The 13,869-nt window shown below is 30.2% G+C and overlaps 2 protein-coding genes and 1 long non-coding RNA gene across 6 annotated transcripts in view; 1 reads left to right on the top strand and 2 right to left on the bottom strand.

Annotated features, from left to right (window-relative positions):
• Positions 1–648: 648 nt before the first annotated feature.
• Positions 649–3,294, bottom strand: LOC100871500 (leucine-rich melanocyte differentiation-associated protein). The gene is made up of 4 exons (XM_086908073.1): positions 3,054–3,294; positions 1,736–1,996; positions 1,344–1,604; positions 649–1,209 (listed from the first exon to the last, which is right to left on the bottom strand). Exons 2-4 carry the CDS (start codon positions 1,933–1,935, stop codon positions 975–977), a joined length of 696 nt encoding a protein of 231 aa, XP_086764199.1. The 5' UTR covers positions 1,936–1,996; positions 3,054–3,294; the 3' UTR covers positions 649–974.
• Positions 3,132–13,869, top strand: part of LOC147657637 (uncharacterized) — a 54,693-nt gene continuing 43,955 nt past the window's right edge. The window contains exons 1-2 of the long non-coding RNA XR_015292055.1: positions 3,132–3,315; positions 3,642–3,687. This is a non-coding gene — a long non-coding RNA (uncharacterized LOC147657637). The remainder of the gene's footprint in view (positions 3,316–3,641; positions 3,688–13,869) is intronic.
• The window catches only part of Scp2 (Sarcoplasmic calcium-binding protein 2), a 47,114-nt gene continuing 40,055 nt past the window's right edge, over positions 6,811–13,869 (bottom strand). The window contains exons 1-7 of one of the 4 annotated variants that reach the window (XM_086908070.1): positions 12,992–13,119; positions 12,459–12,525; positions 9,061–9,113; positions 8,837–8,956; positions 8,605–8,719; positions 8,194–8,248; positions 6,811–8,130 (exon numbers count right to left, since the gene is read on the bottom strand). In XM_086908070.1, the coding sequence (XP_086764196.1) occupies positions 7,962–8,130; positions 8,194–8,248; positions 8,605–8,719; positions 8,837–8,956; positions 9,061–9,113; positions 12,459–12,516 (570 nt within the window). In that variant the 5' untranslated portion in view covers positions 12,517–12,525; positions 12,992–13,119 and the 3' untranslated portion in view covers positions 6,811–7,961. Of the gene's footprint in view, positions 8,131–8,193; positions 8,292–8,604; positions 8,720–8,836; positions 8,957–9,060; positions 9,114–12,458; positions 12,526–12,991; positions 13,120–13,869 lie in introns of those variants that run through there. The other 3 variants (XM_012487607.3, XM_086908072.1, XM_086908071.1) reach the window with 3 other exon arrangements.

Below are 13,869 nucleotides of genomic sequence, written 5' to 3'. Positions count from 1 at the left end.
ATATTATATTTAGTTTTGATTACCAATGATTAATATTAAATTTATTATATTGGAAAAATATTAAATAATATATATATATATGCAAACAATATTGAATTTGGCAAATTTTGATTATCAAAAATTATTGTTGATTTTTTTAAAATAATGATTCAAAGTTTAAGACAAAGATGTATTAATTTAATATCATATTAAATTATATTCATATTCCGATAAAGATTTTTTATATTCTAGATAAATATAAAAACAAATTATTAACTGTTTAAAACTTTGAGCTTGCGCAATCTGACAATTTTATATCGGAAAAATAATAAATTGATAAAGCAATAAATTATAAAAATAAAATGTCAAAAATTTTATTTATCAGTTGAATAAAGATTCAACTAAAAGTGCTAAAAAGATAAGAATAATAAATAAAGATTAATATACAAAATTAAATGATTAAAAAAATATCTATAAATAATTCAAAAAAATAAAAATTTGGGATAGATAAAAAGATATTAATTAAAAATAATTATATATAATTTTGTAATAAAAAATTTTATTTATTATTATATAAAATATTTTTAAATGCACACTAATGTATATGATTATACAAATGTGTAGCATATAATATTTATTGAAACATTATTGCAAAGTTAACGTTGTAGCTTTTAAATCATAATTCAATTTTATTTATTAATATAAATTAAATACATTTTTGTTAAGTTTGTGTATATCATATAGTCACTAATTATCCGATTGTACGTAAGAGTTAATTATGTTTTTAAAATTGTAGTAAACAGAAAAATTATATACTTTAATAATTGTACAATAAATTTGTTTTGTTACTGCCCCATGTGATTGCTTCTGTATATTTAATTTATAATTACGTGTAAAATAAAAAATGTAAGTTTCTATAAATATTGTTCTAATCTCTTTCTTAATTAATAAATTTAATAGCTTTCAAGCAAGACCATTACTAATATAATACTGGTTTAAACAATAAAATTTGTTCCTCTTGGTTTTAATTTATAAGGCAGTGTTGGTTTCGAAAATATATTTGCAATTTTATTGTGCAATTGTTTAATGCATTCTGGAAGAGGAGCATATTCAGTTAAATTTTCTAACAATGGTCGCTTGAAAAGCCTTTTTGCTTCCTGACGTTGTTCTGGAGTCACAGTTCTATCATCCAGATGTACCAAGTGAGGAAACCAAGATATGACGTATAACCTTTTTTTTTTATGAGAAAATTTATGAAAAAAATATTTATAAAAATTAAGTAATATACCATGCATATATTCGAATGCATGCAAATGTTTAATACAAAATTTTAATATCTTCTTAATTATTTTTAATTTCCATACCTGTATTGAAGATAATCATAAAAAGTCCCACCATTTAAATAACTTGGTGCAGCCTTGTTTCCCATAAGACACAAATACCTGAGGTTGGGTACACTCTCATAGAGATTCTTAATAAATGGATATAATTCTTCTATGCTGTTATGATTTAACCACAGAAGTTGAAGTTTTGGCATATGTGGAAACACTGTGTGGTCATCTATATTATTATGGTCTAGATTTAATGATGTTAAATTTTCAAATTCACCCAAAAATTGTAAGTTTCTAAAAATTTTATGAAAAAAATAAAATATATAAAATATATATAAAAGTAGAGCTTTTATTAATAGATATATATTTCTCAAAGCATTAGCGCACATGTACATAAAAATTCAAAATAATAGGTACATACATACCTAGTAAACTTATTATGACTAATATCCAATGTATGGAGAGTATTGCTATAATTTTCTATAATGTCAAATGGCATATAAAAAAGATTCTCAAAGGCAAGCGATAAAGAATCAGCAATATCTACAGATGGTTTATCTGAAGATAAAGACTTTGGATGTCTACAATGTAAATCTACAAATATTAATCTTCCTAACGAAGTCATGGCAAATTCTTCCACCTCGTTTGCTTCTTTTTGTAATTCTAACTCATCACTGTAATCCAACCTGTAAAAATTATTCTATTTAATTTAGTAGTATTCTGATTTCTCTTCAACTCAAAATTCTTCTAAATATCAAATAACATTTAAGGATTATTGAATAAATAATTGTTAAAAGATTTTAAAATACTTTCTTACATAAAGTATAATATGTTTCAAAACATATAGGTGATATTATATATTTAAAAAATAACAGCGAAGAAGATATCGTGAAAAATTATTAATCATTAATATTAATATTTTAGTTTTACTAATATATACTAATGTATTATTTCATTTATGATATATTAAAAAATTTCATTTATAATATTATTGATATATAATTGTTTTTATTAATAATTAATAAAATATCATATTTCTGATAATTATATATTATACGCATATATATATATTAATAACGATCTCGTTCTAACACTCAGAAACTTTTGTATATATCTACGAAAAAATTTATGAACATATAAATATCCTATGACATTTTGAAATGACTAATAAGTCAGTGATAAATAGATTTTTGAAAAAAACCTTAATCATCATACTTACATTATGCCTTGACTTATATCACCTTACGGGGCAGTAACTTCAAATGAACAATCAACACGTTAAAATCATGCAATACACTTTTCACACACTACATTTATCTATACCATTCACTCTAACATTGATTAAAGTTAAAACTTGCATTGGAAAATAATATTGCGTAAAGAGAAAAGATCGAGTAAGGCTGTAAGGCTTCAGTGTAATATGCAATGCATGTAGTGATTAGGTCAACCATAGTGAGTTTTCCGGCAGTTTGATTGATACTGAGACTCTAAATCGCGATGATAGTACGTAAAATTGATCGTTTATCTGACGATAATTAATGATAAGATACGAACAAAACCAATTTTTAGTTAAAACATTATCAATATTACGAATAATTCAAACCAAAACGTAAGATATGGAGGTTAGAAATTTAGTATTATACGATATTAAAATATCATTAATATATTAACGATAAAATAATAATTTATTATTAACGAAGATAAAAGAATTAGAAATTAACCAGAATAATACAAATTACTCACCGAATTTTCCTGCATATCTTGTTTTCAAACCTTTCCAGGGAATGAGATAACGAAACGTTGAATATTCATTATTGAGGTAACACAGATGGTGCTGCTAGTTCAAGCTGGTAAACTATTAATGTATTTAAAAATCGAACTATATATCGATTAATCGTTTTATCGATTTCTATTTTTCAAGTTGGCGATAATTGTGCAGTGTCTGTGTTACTTTTTTTCAATCAATTGGAAATATATTTTTATTAATCGGAGAGAAAATAAATTGGTAAAATATTTATTGCATAAAAATTTTAATAGATTTAAGAATATCTTTATTCAAAATACATTATTACAACGATATTTGATTATATATAATAGTTATATTTAAAATTGAAATCATGTCTTTCTATCATTTATACATTTACAAAATATTTGAATTTTAATTTAAGAATATTTTAATACATAATTACTCTATAATTATTATTAATTACATTAGTAAAACATATTTCTTTTTCAATAAAATAAAATAATATGATATATCAATAAGTAATTTAAAAAATTTACTACTAAGATAACCTCTTTTTTCTCAATGTTGAATATTTATTATTACAGTGAGATGATGCTGTCAGTTTGAAAATATGATATGCAAGAAAATTCGGTGAGTATTTTGTAATCTCTTCTGTATTGATTTATAACATAAGAATAAAACATTTGGAACATGTCTTTAAGATGTAAATACATATGTAGAAGCAGATATCTTTAAGATGCTCTTAAGATGGCTTTATATCATTTACGATGTGTTTAATTATTAATTCTGAGAGATAGAAACAAAAAAAGGATTATATAATGAGTCTTAAAATATAATTAGGAATCTTTAATAACTGTGTAATTTTCATCTATTGTGTTTTTGCTCATTTTTAAATATACAATATTAAATATTAAACAAATTTATAATTATTGTCAAAAATTAGATTAATAGATTTGCTAATGATCGTCGTAATAGACATCATTGTGATAAAAAGACAGGAATAATAATTAATCCTAAAGTTGAAACTTTAGTCCACAGACATCTTTATTTAAAGAGTTAATATGTAATTAGTTTTTACATAACTTTATTTACTTTTCATGTTGTTATCAATACGATTTATAGATAATCAATAACATCATTAATATTTTTATATTATCGAATAATAATCAGCGATTATATTTATCTCTTTTTCTTATTAAAATTCACGTCCAGCGTGACATTTATACTTTCGCTTCGTCTTTTCTCTCAATTTTCCTCTTTTCATTACAACACTATAAACAGTGGAATAGGATTTTTTTCATTATGCATCTTATAATTTCTTAATCTTGTAACAGATCATGCCCGGCATTATTTACATGTTCATACAATTTCAATGTATGCATTTGCACGTATCTTCAACGGGCAGTGATTGATAATAGAAACAAATGTCAAAACTTTTACAATTTATCTTCATACATTTTATAATGAAATTGATATCGAATTAAGTATCTAGGATCGAGAATTTTTTTCAATCGAATTAAACAAATTAAACGTCTCCTCTGTTTTTTGTACCTTTAATTGATCTTGACCATGATTTTTATTATTTAGAAAAAAATCTGTAGTTTTCTGTAAAATTGTCTGAAGTTTTCTGTAAATTTTTAACGTAAATTATTTATAACAAATTATAATACAACAACGAATGTCATTCTATTAACAATCGTGTTTATTGTAATGCAGTGCATTGGATTAATAGCAGTTCTGATTAATAGCACAATAAATAAAAGAAAATTATTCATGGCAAAACGTGAATAGATTCCTACTTTCTCTCTTGTTTCTTTTCGCTTTTATTGAAGTCTTCGTTTTCAAGGAAAACAGCTTAAAGGGGTATTAAGTACACTCGATAAAGTGTCTCAGTGGTTCTCACGAATTATTGATGTATTTCAATGGAATTATATATTCATTAAAATGAGATAAGAATAGATGCAAAAGTTAATTTTATTCATTTATCTTTCAAGTTTTTACAACAAGCATTTTTATTATATTCAAACAGTATGCTGCATAAAAGTTTTGTTTCTTGTACAAATTGAATCACTTAGTGATTCAACTTGATTAAATAACTCGTATTTTTTTGTATGCAAAAAATATTTCATATAAAAAGAGATATAATTCGATATTTTCAATTTTTTCTGCAAATTGTTCACTAATCGATTTTCATTTTCCATGAAAAACTATTAAGCCAATTATAGTAATTATAATAATAATAAAAATTATTAATTTCGCTTTTTTTTTTTTTTTAAATTTCATATAAAATGTAAATATAAAAGTACGCGTGAAATATCATTCGTTTGTTCATGCTTTCCTTGTCTTTTACAAAATTTATATCAAAATGTTTCCAAAACTCGTAATAATTTTTTCCTATTAATAAAACTACTAATAATCGCTTGATATTTTTCTTTTTCTTATAGAAATAGCAATAAAAATATTCCCCTTAAAAAAAAAAAAAGAAAGTTTAATTTCATATATCTATTTACAAAAAAATATTCATCCCTATATTCTTTGTCTCAAAAAATATCCTAAAATTATAATATTTTCATATAATAATTTCCAGAATATGAATCTGGAAAGCTTATGTAAGCACTGTACGTAAGAATAATCATCACACTGAGAATCACTGTGACATCGTTATCGAGTGTATAAATATCGAATAAATATCATTTTTCAAATTTTTTGTCTTTTTTCATTTTATTATTATCTTTCTTTCAAGAATTTATAAAAATACTACGCATCCGTTTGTTAAATAATCTCTTGATTATTATTTTTTTATTAACACGTAACTAATAAATATATGCAACAATAAAGTTCAATGACATCTAAAATTTATTAAAATTTATCAATATTTTTGTTTTATTTACTTTATCTATCTCGTGTTGAAAATCGAGAAAATCAATTTTCACTGTTTTACTGTTTTCAATTTTCTTTTATTGTACATTCAGAATTACATGACAGGCTATATTAAGTCGTGAAACAACATTGTTGTTCAATATCTTCTTGAAGCAGAAGAAAGTTTCAAAGAATATAATTAAACGGTAAATTGCTCTCAATCGTATTCGTACACGTTCATTTTCCTTGTTTTCTCACCTTTATAATCCGAATAAAAAATATTTTATCAATGAAACCAATAAAAAAAAAAAAAATAATATTGAGAAAAGATTTTTAAACAAGTCGCTACAATAAATTCTAAAACAAGTTGTCTATAAGTAAAAAAAATTTAGTGTATACGAATACGAATGCGAGCATTTTATTTTCATATTTTTCACATCTTTATTACAAATTCATTAAATTTCTATTGCTCGTCAAATGATTTATCGACAATTTAATATTATTTTAATATTAATATAATAATGTCATGTATTGGTTAAATTTTTTTCTGAAGGAAAAAATTGAAATTAAAAGTCAAAAACAGTAGAGTAACAATATAATATTTTAAAAATTTCATTGAAAAATCAGGCAAAATAAAATATTAAATGGATTAAAATTGAAATACGTACCAGTTGTTCGATTGCTCCTTCACAAGTCGACATCGATTAAAATTTAAAACTCTCTTTAATTATAATTTATTGAAAAGTCTATCGTATGTTTATTCAAATTTATATATATAAATATATATATATATATACATGTATATATATATATATATATTTATCTATATATCTCTGTAGATACATTGTGTACGTGCAAGATATTAATATATTTGTGAAACATCTTCGAAAGTTCGATCATGCAAAATGCCCAAATTTATTTATTAAGTTACAAAAACAATTTAATTTCGTATCAGACGAAATGAGACGAAGATAGAACCATCCCCTCTTTGTCTTTGTCTTGCCTCCGTTATACCAATATTTTTACGTTTATAACCTTTATTAAAATTGACCAACTCCAAAGACGTTCCACAAATATATTAAACACCTTGTATATTTTTCTTCTATACATATATTCTGTATGTACCTTTTATCTCTCGGTATAACAGCATATAATATAATATCTATACAAGACACATTTAGGGCAATATTGAAACTCGTTTAAAATATAACACTTCATTTCTGCAATATTTCCTTACACGATAATTAAGCCAACATTTTCTCTCTCTCTCTCTCGCTTCTTAATCCATCTCTAACTTATTTCTGCCGATAATTACGAACCAGGACATATTTATTTATTTTCTTTTTCTTGTTCTTTATTTCCCCTTTTCTCCTTTTTTTCTTTCTATTCTTTTATTCGTCTCAACACCACGCCTCTATATATCTTTCCTCTCTTTCTTCCCGACACGAAAAACTGTGAAGCCATTATATACGCGGGCATGCTTTATTCCGAACAAGTTCAACTCTGAAAAATATCGTCTGTTCAACAAATGGAGGGAGATATTTTGTATTTTTCCGTAGACGAAAATCGAGATCGACTCGATCACACCCGAAAGCATACACAACGATCTCTGCCACTGGACGTGAAGGAGAGGCTTGCACGAGTCACGATCATTTTTTTTTCTTTTTTTTTTTTTTTTTCTTTTTCGTTTCTCTTACATTTAAATAACGCTACATATACAAACATACAGTGAGGTTATAATTTATTATTACCGCGGCGGAAGGAGTTCTTCGCTGAAGATCAAACGTACGTCTCTTCGATCGATTCGCGCGGACGACGATTCTTTTTATTATATATCGTCGAAGAAAGAAAGAAAGAAAGAAAGAAAGGAAAAAAAAGAAAGAGGAAAGGAATGATTTTCTTTTTCTTTTTAAGAAAACAAAACGTCCACAGTTGAATTATTCAAATTGTCGAATCAAATAGGTTGACTCGAGAGGGGACAAGATCGAGAGATGGTGAGAAATCAACGTGAGAATGGAGGAAGGGTGTGAGGAACTGAAGGAGGTTCAATATAATAATATATATATTATGCACGTCGGTTGACTTTTCCGCGGGTTTAAAAGCGAGTTAGAAGGAAGTTTTCCCGAAAATAAAGTTGCCGGCTGCGGTCGGCTCGTCCGAGGAGAAATATTGCTTCCAGAGGTTGGTGAATTTATCCCAGGTAATTTCCTCGCCCTGTGCACAAAGAGACGATTCAATGGGATTAGCGAATTCGAGGTGGAGTGAATTTGCACTTACGACCCCCAATTTTTTGAACGCCTCCCTTGCCTCGGCCTCCGCGACGCCGTGGTATCTGCACACGTTACAAAATTCGTTCTCGTCGATCGATTTGTCACCTGAACAGAACAGAAACGACGCATCTTTCCAAGCATGTGAGAAAATTATTTCTTTCGTTTTGTTAATCGAATCGTTGGTTGGAAATTATCGATGATATCATAATAATATAAAAGAAAGAAAGGAAAAGATTGAACAGAAAATCAAAAAGTGTTGCACAAAAATATAGGAAAATATAGGAAAGAAGTTTCGAATATTTTGAAAGTTTCGGATCCTTTTATAAATATTTAACGGATCTTCCAAAGATTTTGACAAAAGTGCGCTTCAATTATTTTCCTCACGCTTTCTGGGAAACTGAAAGCATAACAAACTTACCGGATGCATCGAACAACTGGAACGTCACAGACATGTACGCTTCTTGCCATTCGGATGGGTTCGATGGATTTTTCGCGTATTCTTCCCACAGTTGGAACCACTCCTCTCGACTCACCTGAAAAATACAAAAACAGCGTTATTATCCGTTCTGATACGTACCGAACCTCTTTTTTGTTCGTTGTTCGAGTACCTTTTTTATCGGTAAAATTTGTATTAAAATATTATCGTTCACCTGGCCATCTTGATCCGTATCAGCTCCTTGCCTCAAGTTATCCCACATTTTAAGCAAAGTGTCCCTTATACTTTGAGCCTTGGGATTGTCAGCGGACCAACCCCTGTTTTCGTTGATTCGCTACGAGAAAAAGAAATTAGGAATTCTTCTTAGTAGTAGAAACGTAATTTCCTTTCGTTTCCCTCACTCGATTCATCGATCGTTCAAAAACGTTAAATGCTTACTTGTATAGCGAGGTCAAGATCCTTTCTGTCAATTGCGCCACTCTGATTGAAATCTAGGAATAACATAGAACACAATATAAATAAAGTGTACGAAATGGAAAAGAATCCACATTTGCACAAAAACCTTTTTTAATCTTTTAATCTTTAAAAGTCCCTGTCCCGGGCGACTACAGCAGATGGCTCGTAACTCGATCGGTACAGCAGGCGCATCCTCGAGATAGCCGGGTGGAAGAAGGGAAGAAATAGGTTAAGAAAGGAATGGACCCAGTTTGGCACGAGACCAAGAACAGATGATAGATAAACGTTGAGAGTAACGTCGAAGTAATATCGTCCTTGATATCGGACACGGCATTAGCATCGGCATTAACGCTTATCGTTTCGCACGCGTCGAAACGAAAATCGCGAAGGCGACGAAACAAGGAATCGATCTAATGAAATACGAGCAAGGCACGGGTGGGCAGAGGGATGGTATTTTGGCCTGTATCCAGCAAGAGTTGTGTGCAAAATCTCCACCATCCGTAGAAAGGACGTCGATCGTGCCATTCATCGTCCACCAAGGCAAGGTCGCCGTTTCAATCGGACGTCATTAGTTTTCGCAAAGTCGACCCAATTTCGTATCCCGACTTTTCTCTCCCTTTTCACGCGTCTCCCTTCCATCCCTCCGGCATCCATCCGCGGATTTCCCGTTTATTAATTCTAATTTCACCTAAGAAGAATCCTTTCTCTGCTCTCTCTCTCTCTCTTATTTCGTTCTCTCCTAAGTCACAGTTCAATTTGAGAAGCGAAATGGTCAATAATTCGTTTCGAGGCTTGCTGGACGAGGCGCTTCTGTGTCGTGGAACATCAATGGGCTGTTTTATCTGTCTACTAAAACAATTATACTGAATTTTTGAGAGAAATTTTAAATTGGTAAAAATTTGTTTTTAGATAGTGCGTTGAAAGTTTTCTATTTAAATAGTAAATTAAATTCTTCTCTTTGAATATTATTTTTTCAATAATTTTGTTATAATATTTTGAAAAAGCTTGTTGAAGAATTATGAAATTGGATGAAATCGTTTCGTTTTCGCCAATTTCCAGGTATATAAATATAGAAATTCGATATAATATCAATGAAACGCGTATATGCATTAAATGTATTTCTACAAAAATCTGAATACGTCTATACATGTTTCTTATACGTGTCTTTTCAATACATTTATTCTTCGCGTTAGCTTGTATCGCGTTCTTTACCTTCCATGTTCATTTATTCGTCGGATTATTATCGTAAGACAAATACTCGAATATTCGACTTCGTTAAATCGTTCTTTGAAATTGGAAATATTATTTTTAAAATTTCGACCTCAGAACACGTATACTCTTCACAGAAACAATCAAATATACGAGGCAAAATTATTACACCTCCTATTTTTCTCTCAAATACTTTATCTTATCTCTCGACTAGAATTCTAGAATTCGCAATAGAATTTTCGAAAACGTGTGATATCAATTATCGCGTTGTACCACCAGCTTTCACGCAAAGATTCTCTGGGTCACGGTGAAATACCGTATCGAAGAGCAGCCCCGCAGGATATGTTTAGCAGTCGATCGACGGTCAAAGAAGGGAAGAAAGTAAGGGGCTAATGAGAGCCGCGAAGCGTGTACACTGTGACCTCCACGCTCTTATACGAGCAGCCTCGTCCTCCACCGGCATACTAACCAAACGCGATTCGCACATTCGCCAGTTTATTTATCCTCTAACGCGTAATTTTTACACGCGTATCGTCATAAACCGTGCGACAAAAGGAAATCCAAGATTTCGTGTAAATAATAAATCAAAAAAAAAAATATCTAATCGATATTAGCCTCCAAAATGAAAATTTTCATTATTCTTATAAAAATAATAAATACGATTTTTACGATAGATATTAATGAAAAAAAAAAAAAAATATATCTAATCAATATTAGCCTCCAAAATGAAAATTTTCATTATTCTTATATATATATCTCGCGAAATTTAAAATTGTGTAACAAAATCCAAGATTTCGTGTAAATAATAAATACGATTTTTACGATAGATATTAATGAAAAAAAAATATATATATATCTAATCAATATTAGCCTCCAAAACATGAAAACACGAAATTTTTTATTATTCTTATATGTATTCACCATGCGTATCGTCATAAACCGTGTGACAAAATCCAAGATTTCGTGTAAATAATAAATACGATTTTCACGATAGATATTAATGAAAAAAGAAAAAATATCTAATCAATATTAGCTTTTAAGATGAAAACACGAAATTTTTCATTATATATATATATATTTATCTCACGTTGGAAGAACGCAAGCCGCGGTTACAAGCCATGTTAATTGACGCGATGACATGCCATGAATGAATACTGAACAGTTGTGGTAGGTTCGCGTCTATGAAAGCAACCTTCTTTGACACATTATTAATAACCTCGTGTCGTCGCACAACTTTGACCTAATGTATTTCTAGACGAATTCTTCCGTTCGATATGGAAGAACGTTCGACATGCAATTTTTTTCAAAACATCTGTTCTCCCTTCCATCCAAGTTTTACCTTCCTCCGCGAAACTTGTTCCGGGCCTGGTGCACCATCCACCTTTAACCGCGTCCATTGTTTAACCCGTAAATAGGTGTCCTGGCTAGACTCGCTTTTGCCCAGCACGTAGAGGGGGGGGGGGGGACAAAACGTCCGCTCGATTCGAACCCAACCACCAAAAATACCCTCTCGAGGATGTGTCGTCCACTCCTCCCTCCGGCTATATTTCATCTCGGTGGATGAAGGTGGAGCGTTGATGTTCCCGTTGCTTACCGCGATAGGGGGCCAGGAATGGACGTTGGCTGAGCCAGGAATCGAGGGAATCGGTTTGGTTATTTCGTTACCAGGCAACGAAAGGGAGGAAAAGTAATGGCCGATTCGCGACGAGAGCTTAGGTATACACGGGACCCATAGATAATATCCCTCTGCCTGGAGTCTGTTCTCGGCCGTGAAATTTTCTCGGGATAATTGTTTGTCGTTGGGGATGATTGACGGCTAAATTGAGGATTGCTGTAACGTCTCGCACTTGGGCGAGAAACTCGTTCGAGCTACTTTCTCCCTTTCCCTTTTCTTTTTTCACTGCTTCTTGGTGGAAGCAATGTTGGCGGCTTGATTTTGTTCCTCAAACGTGAAACGTTGTTGATTATAAAAAGAATGTAGAAAATGTATAGTCCAAACGAAGGTTGGACTTGTAAGAAGAAGTACGGACGAGGTTTCGAATTTTTCTTCTTCGAACGAAAATCTTCTAAATATAGATATACAATTAACGGACGAATAAACTTTATAAAAATGAATTATGCACGGTTGGTATGTATGGATAACAGTGGGATATAGAGTGGTATTCGCTCACCGAAGAAGGTGTTAAAAACGTAGAGTAACTTCTTTTTACGGAACTCCGACAGTGGCATCTCGTCGATCTGTAACAGAAAAGAAACAAGGGTGATTGCTTAAGTATCCCCCTTACGTTCGTGTGTGCCACGTTAAATATTCATTCTACGATCGAATGGCGATCAGGGTCGATTGTCTCGAGCGAGCGACCCTTATTTTATCTCCTCGGTGAAAAAGTAGCCGCGGCTCGCTTTTATCGAGCCACTTTGTACAACGCCTCGATATTTACAAGGTCGTCGTGAAGACGCAAAGTTAAGCTTAATTCAGGTGTTGAGCCTGGGATATCCGAATAATAATAAAATATCCGAGTCTATTGTTCTATCGATCCCTTGATTTATGGGGCCTAAATTATAAAAACACTTGAATTATAATTCGAATTGTGCCGATAAAATTGAACATTGAACTTTCGACTTTAATACGTAACTTATTTAACGTTATTAATAAAAATATTTTATTTAAGATGGATGTTTTAAATATTAACACTGAAAATCTTACGTGTATTTGGTGAAGAAATTTTGGAAGAATGAAGATCGTTCCTTTTGCTCCAAGTAAAAAACGATTGGAATATCGATGAAGAGGCAACCTTTTATATATAATAAGATAACATGTACGATTCGAGTATTTAATGACGTACATTTTATTCCACAATAATACTGTAGATGTAATTTAAGATATCTGCAAACATCAGAAATGTGTTATTACTCGAATCGTGACGTAAATCGTGTTCAAGTGATTCCCATGGAACGAGCAATTCCTCGAAACACTTTTTCCCCCCCTTGGCAATCGACCATTAAATTTGCAATTCTGAAAATTGATTTGGAAATTGTTCGTAATTCATTTTATTAAATGTTCGAGATCGACAACGCGTGTTCGAGAAAAAACGAAGGTACACGTGTTTAGACGTTTTTTCTTCGTGAATTTATCGGATATAATTGTGGCACAGGGAATAAATTATGAAAAAATTTATTATTTCAACATTTTCAACGACGTTTGTGCGACGATGAATTGCCTCGAATTTTACATTTTACATTTTCGATTATTCTCTCGCGTAAATAGTGTATAGCTCGTAATAATTCAAGTAACTCGAGTAATATATCATAACGAAGGATGATATATTTCGTAAGAATAAATTTCTTGAAATAACTTCTTTGCCTTGCGACATCCCTCTGTAATTTACGATTTTTACAATTCCGTTCCTTTATTTACAATTTCAATTTGTTACGGAAGAAAAAAAATGTCAAGATAAAAGTATAGAACATTATAATCTTCGAAACAAGGAGGACAAAATACGAAGCAAAACGAAGCAATTATTCGTGATGATTCACAACGTCATTGTGTGTCGAATCTATACATTCGAAAAAAGAAAAAAAAAA

This window comes from Apis florea, unplaced genomic scaffold (assembly GCF_048593485.1).
Source record: "Apis florea isolate Af1SG1 unplaced genomic scaffold, ASM4859348v1 contig_3036_pilon, whole genome shotgun sequence".
Classification (NCBI taxonomy): Eukaryota; Metazoa; Arthropoda; class Insecta; order Hymenoptera; family Apidae; genus Apis; species Apis florea.
This window is presented reverse-complemented; position numbering and strand designations above follow the sequence as displayed.